General features: G+C 58.4%; 1 protein-coding gene across 1 annotated transcript; it reads left to right on the top strand.

Moving 5' to 3' along the window:
* Nucleotides 1–3,788: 3,788 nt before the first annotated feature.
* Nubp1 (NUBP iron-sulfur cluster assembly factor 1, cytosolic) lies at nt 3,789–17,162 on the top strand. The gene is made up of 11 exons (XM_077106014.1): nt 3,789–3,896; nt 3,975–4,079; nt 5,495–5,628; nt 8,600–8,668; nt 10,522–10,554; nt 11,133–11,223; nt 11,959–12,113; nt 13,219–13,329; nt 13,553–13,655; nt 15,956–16,039; nt 16,885–17,162. The coding sequence occupies exons 1-11, from the start codon at nt 3,833–3,835 to the stop codon at nt 16,941–16,943; spliced, it is 1,008 nt and encodes a 335-aa protein (XP_076962129.1). The 5' UTR covers nt 3,789–3,832; the 3' UTR covers nt 16,944–17,162.
* Nucleotides 17,163–17,231: the final 69 nt, after the last annotated feature.

Here is a 17,231-nt window from a genome sequence, read left to right as displayed (position 1 = left end):
TGACCCCCACAGGGTCAAGCACAGTGATTTCACTGTCCTAAAAATCCCCTGTGCTCCCCCACTCACCCCAACTCCTAGCAACCACATTTTACTCTCCATCATTTTCTAACTTATTTAAAATCATTTTTCAATTTAAGTCTTTCACATGTCGTTCGTAAACTTAAAACAATGAAGATACATTTGTTGTTTTAGTCTTATTCGCCATCTTACAGTGATTAGGAGAGATGAGGCTGCACACCTGAGAAATCTTTCAGGAAAGCGGTTTACTTAAGCTGTGATGTTCCAGAGGGGCTCCTCTCTGAACCCTGAATCTGGAAATTCTTTCAGATGTATGCCCAGTGGGGTGGGTGTACGACAGTGGGTGGGCACAGAACAGTTACTCTTTGTCCCATATTTTAGGTCTGAAGGAGGCTTCATAAGTTTTTACCATGGAAAAAGAGACGGTGACTTTTGCACAGCAAACTCCCCTGAGACAGTCTATCATGACTTTTGTCTGCAAATCTGGCATTTACCAAAAAAGAAAGAAAAAAGAAAAGAAACAAACTTCAAATCACAATGCTCTCTGCAGAAATCCTGCTGACATTCTTTGTAAAGATCTTGCTGACAAGAAGTTTGATTATGGTTCCGGAGAAGCTTAATTATGGTAAAGGTCTTTGGGGGACTACTTCAAAACCAAAGGGACTGAAATTCATAAAAATAATTTAAATTTAGTGTTTCAAATTCATGAACCTAAGTAAGTGTAAAGGAAATTTGCACGGAATTCCAGTGCTGGTTTTTGTTTTCCTAGCAGTCATACTTTGGAAGTTTGGATAGAAAAGTGTGCCCAGGCTTTTGGAACACACTGTGTCCAGGAAAAGGGAAAGCAGCCGATTGCACAGGCCAGGAACAGCGTCTGTGAGGAGACGCTGCTGAGACCCGCGTCACGGAGGACTGGACAATGCTGGATGAGCAACACCCGATCAGGTTGGATACTCCTGGCAAACAGGCCTGCATGAGCAACAGACAGATGAATGACTAGAGGGCCTGGGAAGGCCGGCTGTCCAGCGGGCGGGGCTCAGTGTTCACCCGGCCTGTGCAAGACATGAAGCTGGAATGAATCATAAAGACCACTGAAAGTCATGATGGAAATCAGACTCTTTCCTGGGGCCACAGGAGTCATCGAAGGTTAGTGGGCAAGAGAATGGGGCTGATTTGTGCGGGACAGGATGGAAGATGAGTGGCCAAGACAAGACGTGGGAAACCATGGGAGATTCACATGGCCACCCATATCTGGGGCTCCTCTGACCCGGCTTGTGAAATTGCACTTCCGTGCCTCTGGGGTGTGCTCGTGGGGCTGACTCTGGCTAATACTCGGTGAGCGAGCCTCTAGGCGCTGTTTCTGGGTGGCAGGTGAAAGACCAGTCAGACCTTTCAGACAACTCCCTGCTCAAGGGAGCCACATGAGCAAGCCCTGAAACCAGAAGATCCATGAGAAATCAGGAGCAATTTGGTTTGAACCCCTCATGTCACGTCGACTTGTTACCAAACAGTTGGTAGCTGATAGAGGGGAAATGGAGAAACCAAGGCCAACGGATACTCAGGGAGTGCCATTCGCACACATAAGGAACCAGAAGCAGGACCTGATGGGGGAGTTGAGGACACTGACCACGCTGTGGGAGAACCACAGCGAAACCGGACAGTGTGGGTCAGGACAGCCAGGTCTGAACGGAGGGAAGCAGAGGCGGGAGGTGGAGACAAGGAACGGGTCACATTGGACGACAGATGATGTGGTGGACATGCAAGAGTGACTAGAAATGACCCACAGCAGAGCCTGGGGGCACTGCTTTGAGTGGCCCTTGAACCTGAGTAAATATGATCACTCTCCAGGGAGAGTCACGGCACCGTCACCGACTCCCTGGGCCAGCCCTTCTCCTTGCGAGGTGGGAGCTTCTGCCCTTCTGCTCCGGTCAACAAGGTGGAAAGTTCCATCCCAAGTGGGTCAGGGGTTTGGCTGGGGAGAGGGGAGACCTGGAGCGAGGCTGGGGTGCATTTCCTCTTGTACTTTCGGGTGGAATTCTCAACCATTTTTCCAGCCTGGGGGTGGTGGTGAGGAGCAAGGGGCAGACTGAAAAACCTCAGGAATTTCTTCCCTGTCACTGTGCACAGTCCCACTGAGTGGGAGGGCCCCTGCCATCAAGCACAAAGAGAGATGGAAGGTGGTGTCTCTGCTGGGAAATGTCTTAAGGGCATCAGGAAGAACCTAAAGAGGCCATCTCTGGCAGAAGGAAAAAGATCCTGTGGTCGGAATTCCGGAGGGCAGTGTGACCCTCGGCAGGCCGCTCAACCTCTCCAAGCCTTTCCTGTGTTAAGTGCCCAGGCCCTGTATGAAGCTTCCTGGAATCCTGGCTCTGCAAGCCCAGAGCAGTTCTGTGTCACCAGCAAAATGGAGCTAACAGCCCGACCTGCCAGGAGAATCACCCTCGCTCTCCAGGCTCACTGGAAACACCCCTGCCACCCTCCCCCAACCTGTCCCCGCTGGTGTCTTCAGGCTCTTAGATGATGTGCTCCGCCCCCATCACCCTAGTCCTCTTCTGTCATACCCCTAATCATACTGAAATGACATGATTAATTATCTGTTGTCCCAACGAGATGACAGGGGCCGAGTCCTCTGGAAGCACCAGACCAACATGCAGGCTCTGGAGGCAGACAGCGGGGGCTCTTCTCCCTGAGCCCCTCTCCCACTACCACTCATGAGACATCAGGAAAGTAGCTCTAACTGTCTCAAACCTCAGTTTGCTCTTCCCAAAATGGAGTCGGGGACCCTGCAGATAGGATTATTGAAATGAATGCATTAGGTAATTCACATTCAAAACAAACCCACAATAGCTGGCAAATACTGTGTTCAAAAAAAAAGGCGGGCTACAATTTTGGTGGTGATAGGTGACATTGCTATTTGACAAATGAGTATCTCTATTCTTAGTGCCCAGGGCTGGTGAAGTTCGTGCATTCATTAACACTTGTGCCAAACCTGCAAGTAATGATCCTCCAACAGCCACAGGCACACTGCCTTCCACTGAGAGCAACCAGGCGCCCAGGGAAAATAACTGCAGCGAGAGCCGCGGGAGAGCCCGGGATACCTGCCTGTCGGAAAGAACAGACTCCCTGAGGTTGGGTCCGTGACGGAAGGGCATGGGGGTGGGCTCGAAAAGGCTTCACTGGACAAATATGCTGTATTGGTGGAAGGGTTGGTGATCGTCCATAGTTAAGTCTTTAGGAACAGGTTCTTCTTTAAAAGGAATGCCAGTTAATAACCAGATAATAATGGGACTGGGGAAAATCACAAAGTTATAACTGAGCAGGCGATGATGCTAAATGCAGGGAGAAGAAAAAAAAAGTCGATAGAAAAACGGATAATCAGACCATCTCAGAGCACACCCCGAGTCCTTATTACATCCGGTTCCGTTTACTGCAGAAATTGGGCAGAACCTCCTTTTACCACGTGACCACGCTCCACATTACCAACCGTGGAACAAAGTATAGGCACCAAGTGTACAATTGCAAGCACACAACGTGCGGTTTTTGACTGAATCCAGGATGCGAGCGTCGGAGGAGCTTCTTCGGAACAATCGAGGAAACCTGCCTGCAGACTGCGTTTTAACTACCTCGACCTCTTGGGTATGAAAACAGTACTGAGGTCCTGTTACGGCAGAGCCACGACGACAGGCTGCGTAGCTGTTCTGGACCACGCAGAAAAAGAGCCCCGCCCCGCAGAGTTCGCGCATGCGCAGAGTCCTCTTATTTCGGAGACTTATTTAGCGGGGCTGGAGGGTCAGATTGGGCCCGCGAGGCGGAAATGCCTGTCGCGGGTTCCGGTGAGCGCGTCGACACCAGCGGCAGAATGGAGGAGGTGCCTCACGGTCAGCTCGCGGAGGGGGCGTGGGTGGTGGGGCTGAAGGGTCGCGAGCAGCTCTAACTGTAATCTTGTCTCCGCTCAGACTGTCCCGGGGCTGACAGTACCCAGGCCGGCCGGGGGGCCTCCTGTCAGGGATGTCCCAACCAGCGGCTGTGTGTTTCTGGAGCCGGCGCCGCTCCGGATCCGGGTGAGCGGGGGCAGGGCCTGAACGGGAAGTGAAAGGCGCAGGCCCGGAAGAGGCGGGGCTTGGGAGAGGAATGTGGGCGGTGCCCGGGGGCGGGACCTGAGGCAGGAACGTCAGGTGCGGGGGTAGGCCGTCCGGTGTACGCATTGAGAGGGCGGGGCTTAGGATCTACGGAGCGGGGGAGCGTCCTCGTGTGAGGGGCGGGCTTTAGGAATGAGGGCGGGGCCTTTAAATGGCAAGTAGCGGGGGGGGCGGGGCCGAAGGGGCGGAGATGGGGAGGAGCCTGGAAGATCAGTGACAGGCGCGGAATCAGAAAGGACATTGGGAAGGGGCGGAGTCTGAGGGCGGTGGAGCCAGGTGAAAAACAGGAGGGGTGGGGCCGGAGGCTTGAGTGGCAGTAGGGACCGCGGGGCGCCTGGGGACTCCTATCCTCGCTGTACAGCCAGGCAGGATTTTCTTCCTTTGAAGACTGTCTCGCACTCATTCAGCCGAACTATGTGTGACCACCTCCTAGGCACACTGCTCTGTGCTGGGGGACAGCTGTGATGAGACGGGCGTGGTCGCTGCCCTAAGTGGAGCTTAGCTTAATGAGGGAGAGAAGCAGGTGGGCAGCCAGCACATCACCAAGTACCCTGGAGGTCAGATCCCCAGGTGGGAGACTCCAGCACTACTTAGAGAGCTCTTGGAAAGCAGGAGGCTGGGAAAAGACTCTTGAAGGAGTTCAGAGACACTGGGCGGATTCTGGGGTCCACTGCAAACACCTTGAGCAAAAGCCTCAGCCTCTCAGAGCGTCCTGAGCCTCGTCAAAAGTGGAGAAACGATTGTCTCGCAGTGTCACTTTAAGAATTTGAAACAAGGTGAAGCATTGAAAGCACAGTAGGTGACAGTTGTCCATTACAGGAGCTCATTACAGGCCCACTGCCTGTCAGGGTTTCTGGGCCCCAGCACTAGTGACATTTGGAGCCTGATTGCTCTTTGTTTTGGGGAGCTGTTCTGTGCTATAGGCATTTAGGAGTGCCCCTGGCTTCTACCCACTAGATGCCAGTCGCACCCCCTCCTTGTAACATCCAAAAATGTCTCCAGACATTGCCAGATGTCCCCTGGGGAATTTCGTCCCAGGCTGTGAACCTTTGTGATCTGCAAAGTTCTATCCCGGGAATACAGCAGTGAAGACTTCAATCACCCCACCCCTATCACGCTCCCTTTCTAGGGGGGAGGCAGGCATGTAATCCAAGAAGACAATTTCAGGTGTGACAATAGCCTCATTTTCTCTGTAGCTCTTCCATTGGTGAAGTGGCGTCTCACACAGGATCTTTGAAACAGCCCCAAGGACTTAGTTCCCTCTAGCCCTTTGGAAGGGTGACACTCAGGACTGAGGCAGGGACTTTGTCACCTGAACTGCTTTTTTTCCCCTCTAGCCATAGAGGAAATCAAACAGAAAATGAAGACCGTGAAACACAAGATCTTGATATTGTCTGGAAAAGGCGGCGTTGGGAAGAGCACTTTCAGCGCCCACCTTGCCCACGGCCTGGCAGAGGACGAAAACACACAGGTAGGACCTGGGAAAACCCGGAGAAGGCTCCTTCTGAGGGCTCCTGATGGAGTCCTTAGACAACGTGGGACTTGGCACCGTCCCTGCAGAGAGAAAGGGAACTGCCCAGTCGTTAGCTGAAGCATGGTGCTGGGTTCTGTGACCAAGAAAGGGAGAAGGGGTGGCAGGTGGACGTTTTGCTGTGTGCTGAGCATCTGTTCCGTTACATCAGACCTCTTTTTCTTCCTTATTAACCTCTTTTGGGCTTTCTTTAAGCCAAGAACCTGCAAACAATAATCAGCTAAATCTAGACCATCTCCTGGGAGCTGAGGGTGGCGTTACATTTTTAAATGGTTACTTTTAAATGACTAAGTACCTCCTCGTTATCCCTGGTTGCCCATAAAGCGTAAAATGTTTTCTTCTTGGCCCTTGAGAAGACATTTGCTGACCCTCGTCCTAGGTCATTCATTTCTTCCTGAGTAGTGTGCTCGCATGAGCTTGAAAGCCCAGATCACCCAGGCTGCTGTCCATGTGTCCACTCTACTGAAGGGTCATGGGTGGCCAGTCCCACATCCGTGCACACCCCTGCTGTGCCTCCGGCGGGTTACCAGGCTCTCCCTGCCTCCATTTTCTCATCCATCAAGTGGGACCTAGAGGACTGAGCGGGCTCGGGCAGGTGAAGCGCTAGCACAGGGCCAGGAGCAGGCTGTCGGGACTCCACCATCAGCCGTCCCTGCACGCCATGAGTGGCGTGTGGAGCACAGTGGCACGTTCTGCTTCAGCTGTGCTGCAGCCCACCTCACGCACAGTGCAGAGGGCAAAATGTCCTTGTGGATTTCATTGTTGGAGTAGGCAGCAGTCTCTGGCCACCTGAGGGTCAGATTTGCCCCGTGGAGTGTCAAGAAATCTGCTTTCTCAGATCAACCATATTATCCAGAGTAATCCTGGCTTTTAGAGGCTTTTAGGAATATTCTTAAACAGCCTCCCTGAGACGCACTTTGCCCTGGCCCAGTAGTCAGCCAGTTACGTACCCCCTCCCGCCTGGTTCTGCTGAAGTGTTTGTGGGCGCACACCTAGACTCTGCAGTGCTCCGAGGGAAACGCCACCCGGTGTGGAAAGCCCTGGGTAGCGGGTTTCTTTATGCACAGGTGGTTTAAAAGAAGCATGTGGAAAGTGCTGTTCCTGCACAGACCCACTCCCACAGCGCCGTCTGCAGAGTGGGCACAGTGTTGGCTCGTGGCACACGCTGGAGAGGCCTTGCTGAGTGTGGGTGGGAGCATGGACTTCTCCCGGCCCTCAGTCCTTCCGTCCACCAGGAGGGTGGCACACCCTGCCCTCGTCACCCGCCATCTGGTGGGAGCTCAGCACTCACTGTGCAAGGCCATCCTGTTGTCTCACCTGGAGAGGGGCTGGCATCAGGAGGCAGCAGTGGGGGAGACACCCTGACCAGTCGCAGCAGCCCAGGGCGTGTGAGAGTCGTGGAGGCAGGAGGAGTAGGGGCCTCAGCTGTCCTCACACAGAGGACATCATCCAGAAGGTGGGCTGTGTCATTGAGGGCAGTGCTGGGTGCTTGGGGCCTGGAGTATCTGCCCACCACGCCAAGCCGTGTAGGCTCAGAGCCCGCGGGGCCTAGTGGCCCTGGACACTCATTTCACAGCGCAGGGGTCCAGGCAGAGGGGGCAGAGGAGCAGCAGCAGTGTGGGGGACACTGCCCTGCAAGGCCCAGAGTTTGCCCTTCTCAGGGGGAGTTCAGGGAGCTGGGCAAAGGGAAGCTCTGGATCCCAGCAGCCCACGGAACTGCAGCCAGTGCCCTCCGTCACCCTCCACTCCCGAGGCTGGCCGCGGGGTCCTGGCGAAGACTGGTGCGGGCATCTTCCCTACCAGGGCTCCCAGGCTAATCTAAGCAGAACGCTGTGGTCACTGGACAGCGACATCTTCCACAGCTCACCTCAGGGGCACAGGAACTTGTCCACAGCCTTCGGGTGCCCCACGAGGTGACTTGCATCCACGCATTGTCTTACTCCGTCCCCACCCTTGGTTGGGGGGGAAACCGATCAAGTTGCTCCTGGGGGAATGGCGTGGAGCTGGGTTGTCCAGCCGGACCCCAGGCACCACGTGAAGGGGCAGAGGGCGAGCAGCCCAGCTCCAGCCGCCATGGAGCCCGTTGCACTGTGGGGCTGGCCCAGCAGGGGGCGCAGGAGGCACGGCGAGCTCCAGGTGGAGCTTCCCCGCTGGGCTGCCCTGGTGGCACGGGTTGGGTTTGTTGAGAGAATGAAGGAGGGGAGCCACAGAGTCACCCAGAGATGCCGCACTTTGGATCCGAGACACTCAGCTTTCAAGATGAATCTCAGCCCTGCCTCTCACAAGGTTCTTATTTATAGACGGGGAGACGGGTGTTGGGGGTGGAAGGTGTCATCAGAGACTGCCGCTGAGTCACCTGCAGAGCTTTTCTAGTTTCTTTCTTACAGTAAATCTCTGTTTTGAAGGTTGTTGACCGTCAGGTCACCAGGGCAAGTGTCTTGGCCAGAGCTCAGCCACAAGCTTTGCACTGGCCTCCTTTCCAGACCTCTGGGTTAGGGGAAAGAACTGAGGACTTTGACGCATGTCCCAGCTGTATTCCTTGTACACTGAACAAGTCACTGGGCCTCTCTGAACCTTAGTTTCGTCTTCTGTAAGGCAGAGATAATGATACCCACGTCCTAGGGCTGAATGAGCAATGACTGAACCTGGTTCTCCAACGGACCTGCTGCCCTTTCCAGAAGATCACCCCGTTGGCCAGGCTGAGGTGGGGGCAGGTGGGGACAGCCTTGATGAACTTTGCTCCAGGAGTTTTGAACTCTGCCTTGGTGGCCTGGAAGGTCAGCCTTACCACTCTCCCTCGCGGGAATCTGCCTGCTCCAAGTTTGACCCCGTCCCTCTCTGTCTGCTGTCCCCTGCCCCAGGCCTGGAGGGGTGTGCTTCCAGGTGGTGCCCACTGCTCTCTTGTCCCCAGGTTGCTCTTCTGGACATCGATATCTGTGGGCCGTCGATTCCCAAGATAATGGGCCTGGAAGGAGAACAGGTAACACTACATTTTGCAGCTGTGCGGCCCAGACAGTCGGCCCCAAAGGCGTAAGACGCGGCAAACTCAGGTCGGTGTGCAGTCGTCCACTCACCTGCTCACCAGAAGCGGTGGACTTGGGGGTGGGATCGTCTCTGGAGCCCACCCCACTGCTCAAGACCCCGCTTAGAGAGAAGGGAAGCAGCCCGCACAGGGCAGACGGGAGGTGCAGGAGCTCCCCACCTGGACGCCAGGCCAGCTCGCCTGTCTGCCCCGGAAGCCAGGGAGTCTTCCTCCCTTGTGGTCTGCCCTGGGGACTGAGGCAGGGGAGTGACACGGGTGGGGCAGGGCCATGTCTCTGCAGGGGCCAGCCCTCCCTGGAGGAGGCCCCCAGGGTGGTGCACGGAAATGGGGCTGGGAGCTGGGCACTGTGCCCGGAGTCCATGGTGAAGAGGGCTGGTAAAGCCTCATGGGGGGGTCAGATGGCAGAGGCAGAGCAAGAGGCTGTCCTGAGAGGGGTCGGGCCAGGTGCTCAGTGAGGCTGGCCTTGAGCAGCCAGCCGGTGGGCGGGAGCTGAGAAGAGCGCCCTGGGCGGATGGAGCAGCCAGTGTCCTCCATGTCCCTGGGGCTGGAGGGTCACCTGAGGCAGGGGGCGCCAGCCCTGGAGGCACCCCTGAGGCCGCAGGCTTGCGTCTGGGGTTGGGGGAGGGAGGCAGAGGCTGCCTGTGGTTGAGGTGAAGCAGCAGGATCCGAAGGCCCTCCACCAGCGGCCGTGGGAGCCACAGTGTGCAGGCCACACCCAGGCACGAGCGGCGCGCTGCCCGAGCTCACCCGGGGTTTAGAGACCAGAAATTGAACCAGGCGCAGCAGCCACACCGTGTCCCTGCTACCCAGAGACAGAATTCAGGAGGAGCCCTGACCCCGGGATTGAGGGCCAGCCTGGGCAACAGGGCGAGAGGCCGTCTCAATAAAAAGAAGGACGTGGAAAATTTTATGATGAGGTCGACGTACAATAGTCGGTTACTGTTTCTTCTCTCTTGGTCACGCTTACCCCTTTTTTTAGACCGACAACTTAGCAAATGACCGCAGCTAGTAGTAAACGAGGTTTTAAGTAGGACTTCAGTCAGTCGCACAGGAGCACTTGTTGTATGATTCTGTTTGTGAGAAAAAAAACGGAACAGGTGAATCTGCCCACAGAAAGTAGATGAGGGGTCTCACAGGCTGGGGACATCATGGGAACTGCGAGTGACAGTTAAGGAGTGCAAGTTTCTTTGAGTCTTGCAAGTGTCCTAAATGGCACTGTGGCTAGTCATACTGCTCTACAGATATTCAGAAAGCCACCGGCTGCGCACGCTCAGTGGTGAATTGTGTGTGCATCACGTCTCAGTAAAGCCATTCAGTCAAGAAAAACAGACCTTGCACTGAGTTCTGGCCCTGGGAGCAGTGGGAGCAGCGGCTGGGTACAAACCTCAAGCCCCTGACAGGACAGGTTTGGAACCAACCGAGCCGCAGCCCGCTTACCGCTGGGCTGTGGCGGAAGCAGCCTGCTGCTCCACGATCAGCTGCATTTCCCATCCTTCCCCTTCTCGCTCTTTAAAAAAAGTTCAGATGCAAAGTTGAATTTGAACCCGAGTAATTTGGGTTCTGACTAAAGACTGGGGCAGTTTCAAAACAACCCAGCTTGGGAGCAGAGGGCGTTGACTGGCTGTACCTCCACCCCGCCCCGCCCGGCTGTGCACCCCATCACGAAATCAGTGCCGCTCCTCACGGCGGTGGCTTGTGTGTCGTGAGACTGCCTTTGCTTGGTTTGTCTGAGTGCGCAGTGTGACCAGCATGCGTGACTTCCCACACCCACCGCGCCCCTGTTCACACAGGTCCACCAGAGCGGCTCGGGCTGGTCTCCCGTGGTGAGTTTCCCTTCTGCTCCCTGGGAAGGTGCTGCGCGGGCAGGTGTGCACGTGGACGGGTGGTGGGTTGGCCACCATTTTCTCAGCCACCTGTCCGTCACAGATGCCTCCAGAGGTGCTCTTCCAGGCACGGGAGGGGCGCGGAGACCGGGAGGGGCAGACCTGTCTGTACAGGGTGGGTAAAGGTGTCCTCTGTGGACCTCGTTCCATGTGCCATGGCCCAGAGTGCTGAGGTGACTGGGTGACCCTGGCCGTGTTCCAGTAACACTTTATTCTCAGACACAGATGGTGGGCTGCGTCTGGCCCCAGGGGCCACCGTTGCCGACCTGATCAGGACAGCTGAGGTGACCACAGGTGTTTGCTTGAGCTCGAGTGACGGTCCCCCAGCCAGGCCACACGGTGCCCTCTCAGGTCCCCTTGGTGTGTCCACCTCGTATTAAAACGTGGTTTCAGGACACAGAACGAATGTGCTCCAGGGCAGGGCTGCCTCTTGCCCAGGCCCAGACGGGACCCAGGGAGGTGGCCAGCCTGTTGCTCTGGTAAAGCGTGTCTCGCCCTCGTCCCCCGCCCCTCTGCAGTATGTGGAAGACAACCTGGGGGTGATGTCGGTGGGCTTCCTGCTCAGCAGCCCGGACGACGCCGTCATCTGGAGGGGACCAAAGAAAAACGGTTTGCCACCTGCTGTCCCTGTCCTCACACCCCACCCTGTGCAGAGCAGCAGTCACCTGCTGGGCTTTGGAGGGGTTGGCTTGTGCCCGGGGTTGGGAGGAGCCCAGGGCCCCCTGGTGCCAGGCAGGCGCTCACCCGAGCTGCCCCCGCCTGCGGCACCCCTGTCGGCTCTAGTGCCTCGCATGCTCCCTGGTTGAAGAGAGCAGGAAACGCCAGCTTCCATTACGCCACTTTTAATAGCTGGTGTGAGTTTTTCTCTCCTCCATCTAGAGTGTCCTGGATTCTTTTTTTGGGGTGCTGGGGGTTGAACCCGGGCCTTGTGCAGGCGAGGCGAGTGCTGAGCTTGACCCAGCCTAACTTTTGTTGTGGTTTTGAAGTGGTTTGTCTGTGTCAGAGAGAGAGGTGTGTGAGGAGGGAGTCCCACCAGGTTGATGGGTCCCGAGACAGAAGGTCATGGCACGACACTGTGATCAAGGGTGGGCACCTCGGCGGACACTGGCCAGATGAGTTCCTCGGGGCAGGGTGGACAGGGTTCTAGCTGTGCCCTGGCCTCTACCCCTGGTGTAGACATGGCAACCAGACATGCTTCCAGACCTCGGCATTTGCCCCTGGGGACAGTGCCATGCCAGGTGGGAACCGTGCGTGAGCACACGCCAAGCTCGCGTGCAGACCACAGCTGCTTTGCAGGGCCTTGTGGCTGGCAAGGGAGGGAGGCCGAGCTTGGCTCCTTTGCAGGCATGATCAAGCAGTTCCTCCGTGACGTGGACTGGGGAGACGTGGACTACCTCTTGGTGGACACCCCACCAGGGACCTCCGACGAGCACCTGTCTGTCGTCCAGTATCTGGCCGCCGCACACATCGACGGGGCGGTGATCGTCACCACTCCTCAGGTGAGTGGCTGCTGGTGGAGCCAGAGGGCGTTCCTCCTGCTGCCCGTGGTCCTGCCCGCCTGGCGGGACCTGCAGAAGCCTCACGCTCAGAGCTCCCGGGGCTGCGGGTCCCAGCGGCTAGGCTGAGCTCGCAGGAGCCCTGGGTTCATCCCAGCACCCAGAAAAGCAGTGACCGGCAGCTGAGCCCACTGCGCAGATCATCCACGGAGAGCGGCAGCCAGCAGGTGCCAGCCCTTCCCCGAAACCACGGGGCCGCAGCTCGTTCAGACCAGGGGCCCCACTTCCCCAGTCCCCCACCCAGCACTGCTGTGGGAGACAGCTGTTTAGGTGGCACTCTCGACAAAGGAACAGCAGTATCTCTAGGACAGGAGCCACAGAGGTACGAGGAGATGGGGGACTGGGGAACAGAAGCCACAGAGCGGCCATTGTAGACAGGGAGGCGCCCTAGAGCTTGTGGGTGGCCCTAGAATGACGATGGATGGGACAAACAAGGAGGGGCTGGATGATGTTTGTGCACAATGAAGTGGCACCAGGACAAGCACCCGCCGTGCAGTGTCTGAGGTGACCCAGGAGGCCACAGTCTGCCTGTCCTTGTTGCCCATGAAGTTGTCCATGGTGGTGGGGACCAGCACACTACCCCAGACCCCGGGCCCCAGCTGGGCCACAGTGCTGGCATTGCCGTGGTGGAGGGAAGGTGGCCAGGTGGCACGAGGAGGGGGGCACGGAGGAGAGGGGTGCGGAGGAGGGGGGCACGAGGAGAGGGGTGTGGCCAGTCCCGCAGAGCCCCACCCGCAGGGGCAGGCTTCCAGCCTGACGGCCCAGGGCGCTAGCCCCTGCCTGGGAAGTCGTCGTTGTCGCCCCCGCGCCCCCCCTCGGCGTGCTCCATCGCTCCCTTTGCTTCCTGGCGTTTGGTCTACCCTCTTGGGGTTTCTGGAAAGTTGGGGCAGCTGGAACAGGACTTGTCACATACGGGCACCCAAGAGGTCCCAGTAAGCGACAGCATCCCGTGGGCTTCGTGGTGGCAGGCCACCGTGTCGCAGCCCCCTGGGCCACACAGGCCTCGGCCCCTGCGTGCTGACGGACCCTGTGGCTCTGACCTTGACAGGAGGTGTCGCTCCAGGACGTGCGGAAGGAGATCAGCTTCTGTCACAAGGTGAAGCTGCCGGTGGTCGGGGTGGTGGAGAACATGAGCGGCTTCGTCTGCCCCAGGTGCAAGGTGAGGGCGCAGCAGCCGTGGCTCCTGGAGGCTGGTTTGCTGCTGCCGTTGTTTTGGGAAATGGCTCTGGATTAAGAGCCTCTGTCGCTGGCGAAGGGGACGACTGTTTGGTGGTTGGCGTTCTGCATGCAGAGTGAGCTCTTGTAAATGTCCAGCGGTTCTCAGAACCTGTCTCTGCAGATACTGAAGCCGAACCCTGCTCCCCCTCTGCTTCTCCTCACAGAAAGAATCTCAGATATTCCCCCCCACGACGGGCGGCGCAGAAGCCATGTGCCAGGACCTCAAGGTCCCCCTCCTCGGCAAAGTGCCTCTGGACCCGCACATAGGTGGGTGCTCGGAGCGGCCTGCCTCCCGCGCCGTCTCGGAGTGGGCCTTCACTGCCCGCTCACCCCTGGTGGTGCCACGCAGGCCAGCTCAGGAAGGGCCTGGAGTGTCAGCCAGACCCCGTGGAGCTCCCACCACCTTGAGGCCAGTCAGGGAGAAGCAGTGACACCCCTGTGAGGGAGGGTGGAGCGGTCACTCAGGAGGGCAGTGGCAGGGGACTGAAGAGGCATCAGGCAGAGGGGACAGGAGGAGCGGGGCTGCGGGGTAGGGGGAGCCCTTCAGGGAGGAAATCTGCAGCCACCTGCCTCCGCGGAAGCCCCACAGGGACCCCTTTGTCCCCACTCCTGGCAGCCCGCCACTCTCCACGAGCAGTAGGCATTGACCTGCAGTGTGGGGACCGTGGTCCACAAGTGTCTGACACGTGGTCCCCGAGGCCTGGGAGACACGTGGGTGACTGAGCCCCGTCACCACCCTGGGCGCCTGCGGCTTGCTGAGGGGTTGGGCAGGCCCTGCTCCTGACTCCCTAGTATCTGAGCCTGTGGTGGGACTCGCTGATGGGGTCAGGTGGTCCCGTCCAGCAGAGGCACCTGGGGCTGAGGGCGGAAGCAAGGGTGGGCGCCCGTGGGCAGAGGGCTCTGCACCAGGCCTCACGCTCGGCCCCTGTCGGGCAGGAGAAACCGTGGTGCCGGGGTGGGCACACGGGGAGGTGGCCCACCTCAGGGAGGTCGGGGCCGGCCTGGTTCAGGGCGTTGGCGCGGAAAAGAAGGGGCAGAGTTGAGGGGAGAGGAGGAGGCACCAGTGGCCCCCGATGCTCGCTCAGCCTGCTGGAGGAGGCTCTGCGGTCAGGGCGGCACGGCAGCAGGTGCACTGCGGGGCCCAGGACCAGCGCTGTGCACAGGGGCAGTGGCCGGGGGTCGGAGTGGCCCGTGGGCCTCCGGTGTGCCAGCACGCTGGGAGGGAGGGCCGGGAGGGCCAGGGTCATGCCCTCCAGCACTGAGGTTGCAGGGATGAGTGAGGTGGCCTGGAGGAGGCCCAGGAGGACAGCTTGGGGACCTCCTTGAGGAAAGGGACGCAGGGACTGCTGTGAGGGTGGGAACCCCCAGGCCCAGAAAGCCCCCTGGGCGATGGGACGCGCACCACCCGGCAGTGGCCACCAACAGGGTGGTGCTCAGTGACAGGGGCCTCCCTTCGAAGCCCAGAGCCAGGGCCAGAACAAGCACAAGTGACACGGAGCTCATGTCACGTCCCACTAGCCTGTGCCTCTGCCCTCCCAGGTCCTGGTGGCCTAGAGGCTGATCAGGGGACACCTGTGCCGTGAGGAGGGGGGTGGGTGTCGGCCTCTGCAGGTGTCCTGTGGCTCCAGGGAACACTGGGCTCAGCCATCAGCACGTCCTGCAGCCCGTCCTCCCTCGGGGTCCGGTCTCCCCTGGGGCCATGTGTGGCCCTCCAGATACCCAGCTGTGGCCTGCAGGGGCCTGGAGCCCAGAGCCACACAGCTGGCGAGGACCAGGGTTGCTCCCCTGAGGTCACCTTGAAGATGAAGTTAGTGTGGGAGGCAGCAGGCCTGGGCATGCGTGGGACACGCCATTGTGCTGAGTGTGAGAGGCTGCGTGTGCACGGCCACACGGTGTTTCTGGAAGGGTGCCAAGAATGCTAGGACCTTTTTGGATTTGCTTCTTACTGTGTTTTCCCCCTGTGTCCCTGCTTTTTCCTTTGTAACAATACGCACTCGTTGCCTTTTTACTCAAAGAACCAGCCGATCTCTTACGATGCAGCCACCCAGGCCCACCCAGGTCCACCAGGCCCTCCCAGGCCATCCCCAGGCCCACCCAGACCCTCCCAGGCCCTCCCAGCCCTACCAGATCCACCAGACCCACCAGGCCCACCAGGCCCTCCCAGACCCTCCCAGGCCCTCCCAGGTCCACCAGGCCCTCCCAGACCCACCCAGACCCTCCCAGATCCACCAGGCCCACCAGACCCACCCAGATCCTCCCAGGCCCACCAGGCCCTCCCAGGCCGTCCCCAGGCCCTCCCAGCCCTACCCAGACCCTCCCAGGCCCACCAGGCCCTCCCAGGCCCTCCAGCCCTGCCTGGGCCCTGGAACCTGCATCACCTCCCGATTCAGAGCAGAGTTGAAATGCTAGCCAGCGCCTCTGAGGGCAGAGGGGACAGAGCTGAGGTCCCAGGCCCCACGTTGACGTTGCTGGCAGCTCCAGACCACCACAGCACCACTGCACAGAAAGACCCGGGGCCTCGCTGAGCCACTTTCTTCCTGGTCCTCATTGTCTCTCTCCTCTTTAAGGTAAGAGCTGTGACAAAGGCCAGTCCTTTTTTATTGAAGCACCAGACTCACCAGCCACCTTAGCCTACAGAAGCATAATTCAGAGTAAGTGTGTGTCTGTCACCGCAGACGCCTGCTGAGCGGGAGCTGCGGGAGGCGCTGGGCGGGAGGCGCTGGGCAGGAGGACAGAGTACCCGCCTGCAGCACGGGTGGTGGGGAGCGGGGTGACAGAGTGGCCCGGACTCCGTGAGAAAGCTCCCCGGGTGTCTGTGCAGAGAACCAGTTCATAGCTTAAAAGACACAGGGAGGTGAGATCCATGGCAGAGGAGATGCGTTTCAGGAAGACAAGAAGAAACTGACTTAAAACAAACCCAAAGCCAGACGCAGTGGCGCACCCTGTCATCCCAGCAACTCGGGCGGCTGAGGCAGGCGGATCGCAGGTTCAAGGCCAGCCTCAGCAAAGGGAGGTGCTGAGCAGCTCAGTGGGACTCTTCCCTAAATAACACACAAAATAGGGCTGGGGTGTGGCTCAGTGATCGAGGCCCGAGTTCAGTCCCCGGTACCAGAAAAACCACCAACCCCGGGGTACAAAGCAAAGCCACTGTCAGGCCAGACATCACCTACAGGCAGTCTTGGTGGCCTTGGGTTTAAGGTAGCAGTCCCAGAAGTTAGAGTTCCCACCTCTCAGCTGAGGCCGGGTCTTACTTGCCAATAAAATGGTGTCCACTCATGCAGTCCCCAGGGGCCAGCTGCAGAATGGGCCCACATAAGGCCTCCAGCCCCTGGTTACGACCACAGTGGGCAGTGGGAGGCATTGGGGTCACATTCTGGGATTCAGGGCATCTTAGGGACAGGCTTTTGCAGGGAATCAGCCGCCAGGTTCTGCTGTGGCGTGGCGGCTCCCTGCAGGGCTGGTCAGGTTAGCGCTCTGCCCATTCGCTGTTTTCCAGAAATCCAGGAGTTCTGTAGTCCCCATCAATCAAAAGAGGAGAGCCTCAGCAGTCCCTGAAGCAGGGGACAGAGCCGGGGACCAGGCAGCCCCCAGCCGCAGAACCTACGGGCAGCACTCGGGTCAGGTGGGGCTGCAGGCCAAGGGACCAGACGCTGGCGCTGCACAGTCACGTCCTGAAGACACTTTGACCACCTGTCTGCCACCTTCTTCAGAACACAGCAAAGGGCTTCCTTACACACGTGCCATTTTAAAATAAAAGTGTCTCCTTGAACCTGTCCCACGAGGCCTGCTTCCTGGACACCAAGGGCTGGGGCCGGGACGTGCTCTTCGGGGAGCCCTCTTGAC

Source organism: Callospermophilus lateralis, chromosome 19 (genome assembly GCF_048772815.1).
Source record: "Callospermophilus lateralis isolate mCalLat2 chromosome 19, mCalLat2.hap1, whole genome shotgun sequence".
Taxonomy (NCBI): Eukaryota; Metazoa; Chordata; class Mammalia; order Rodentia; family Sciuridae; genus Callospermophilus; species Callospermophilus lateralis.
The sequence above is the reverse complement of the archived record's forward strand: the minus strand, read 5'-3'. Positions and strand labels throughout refer to the sequence as shown.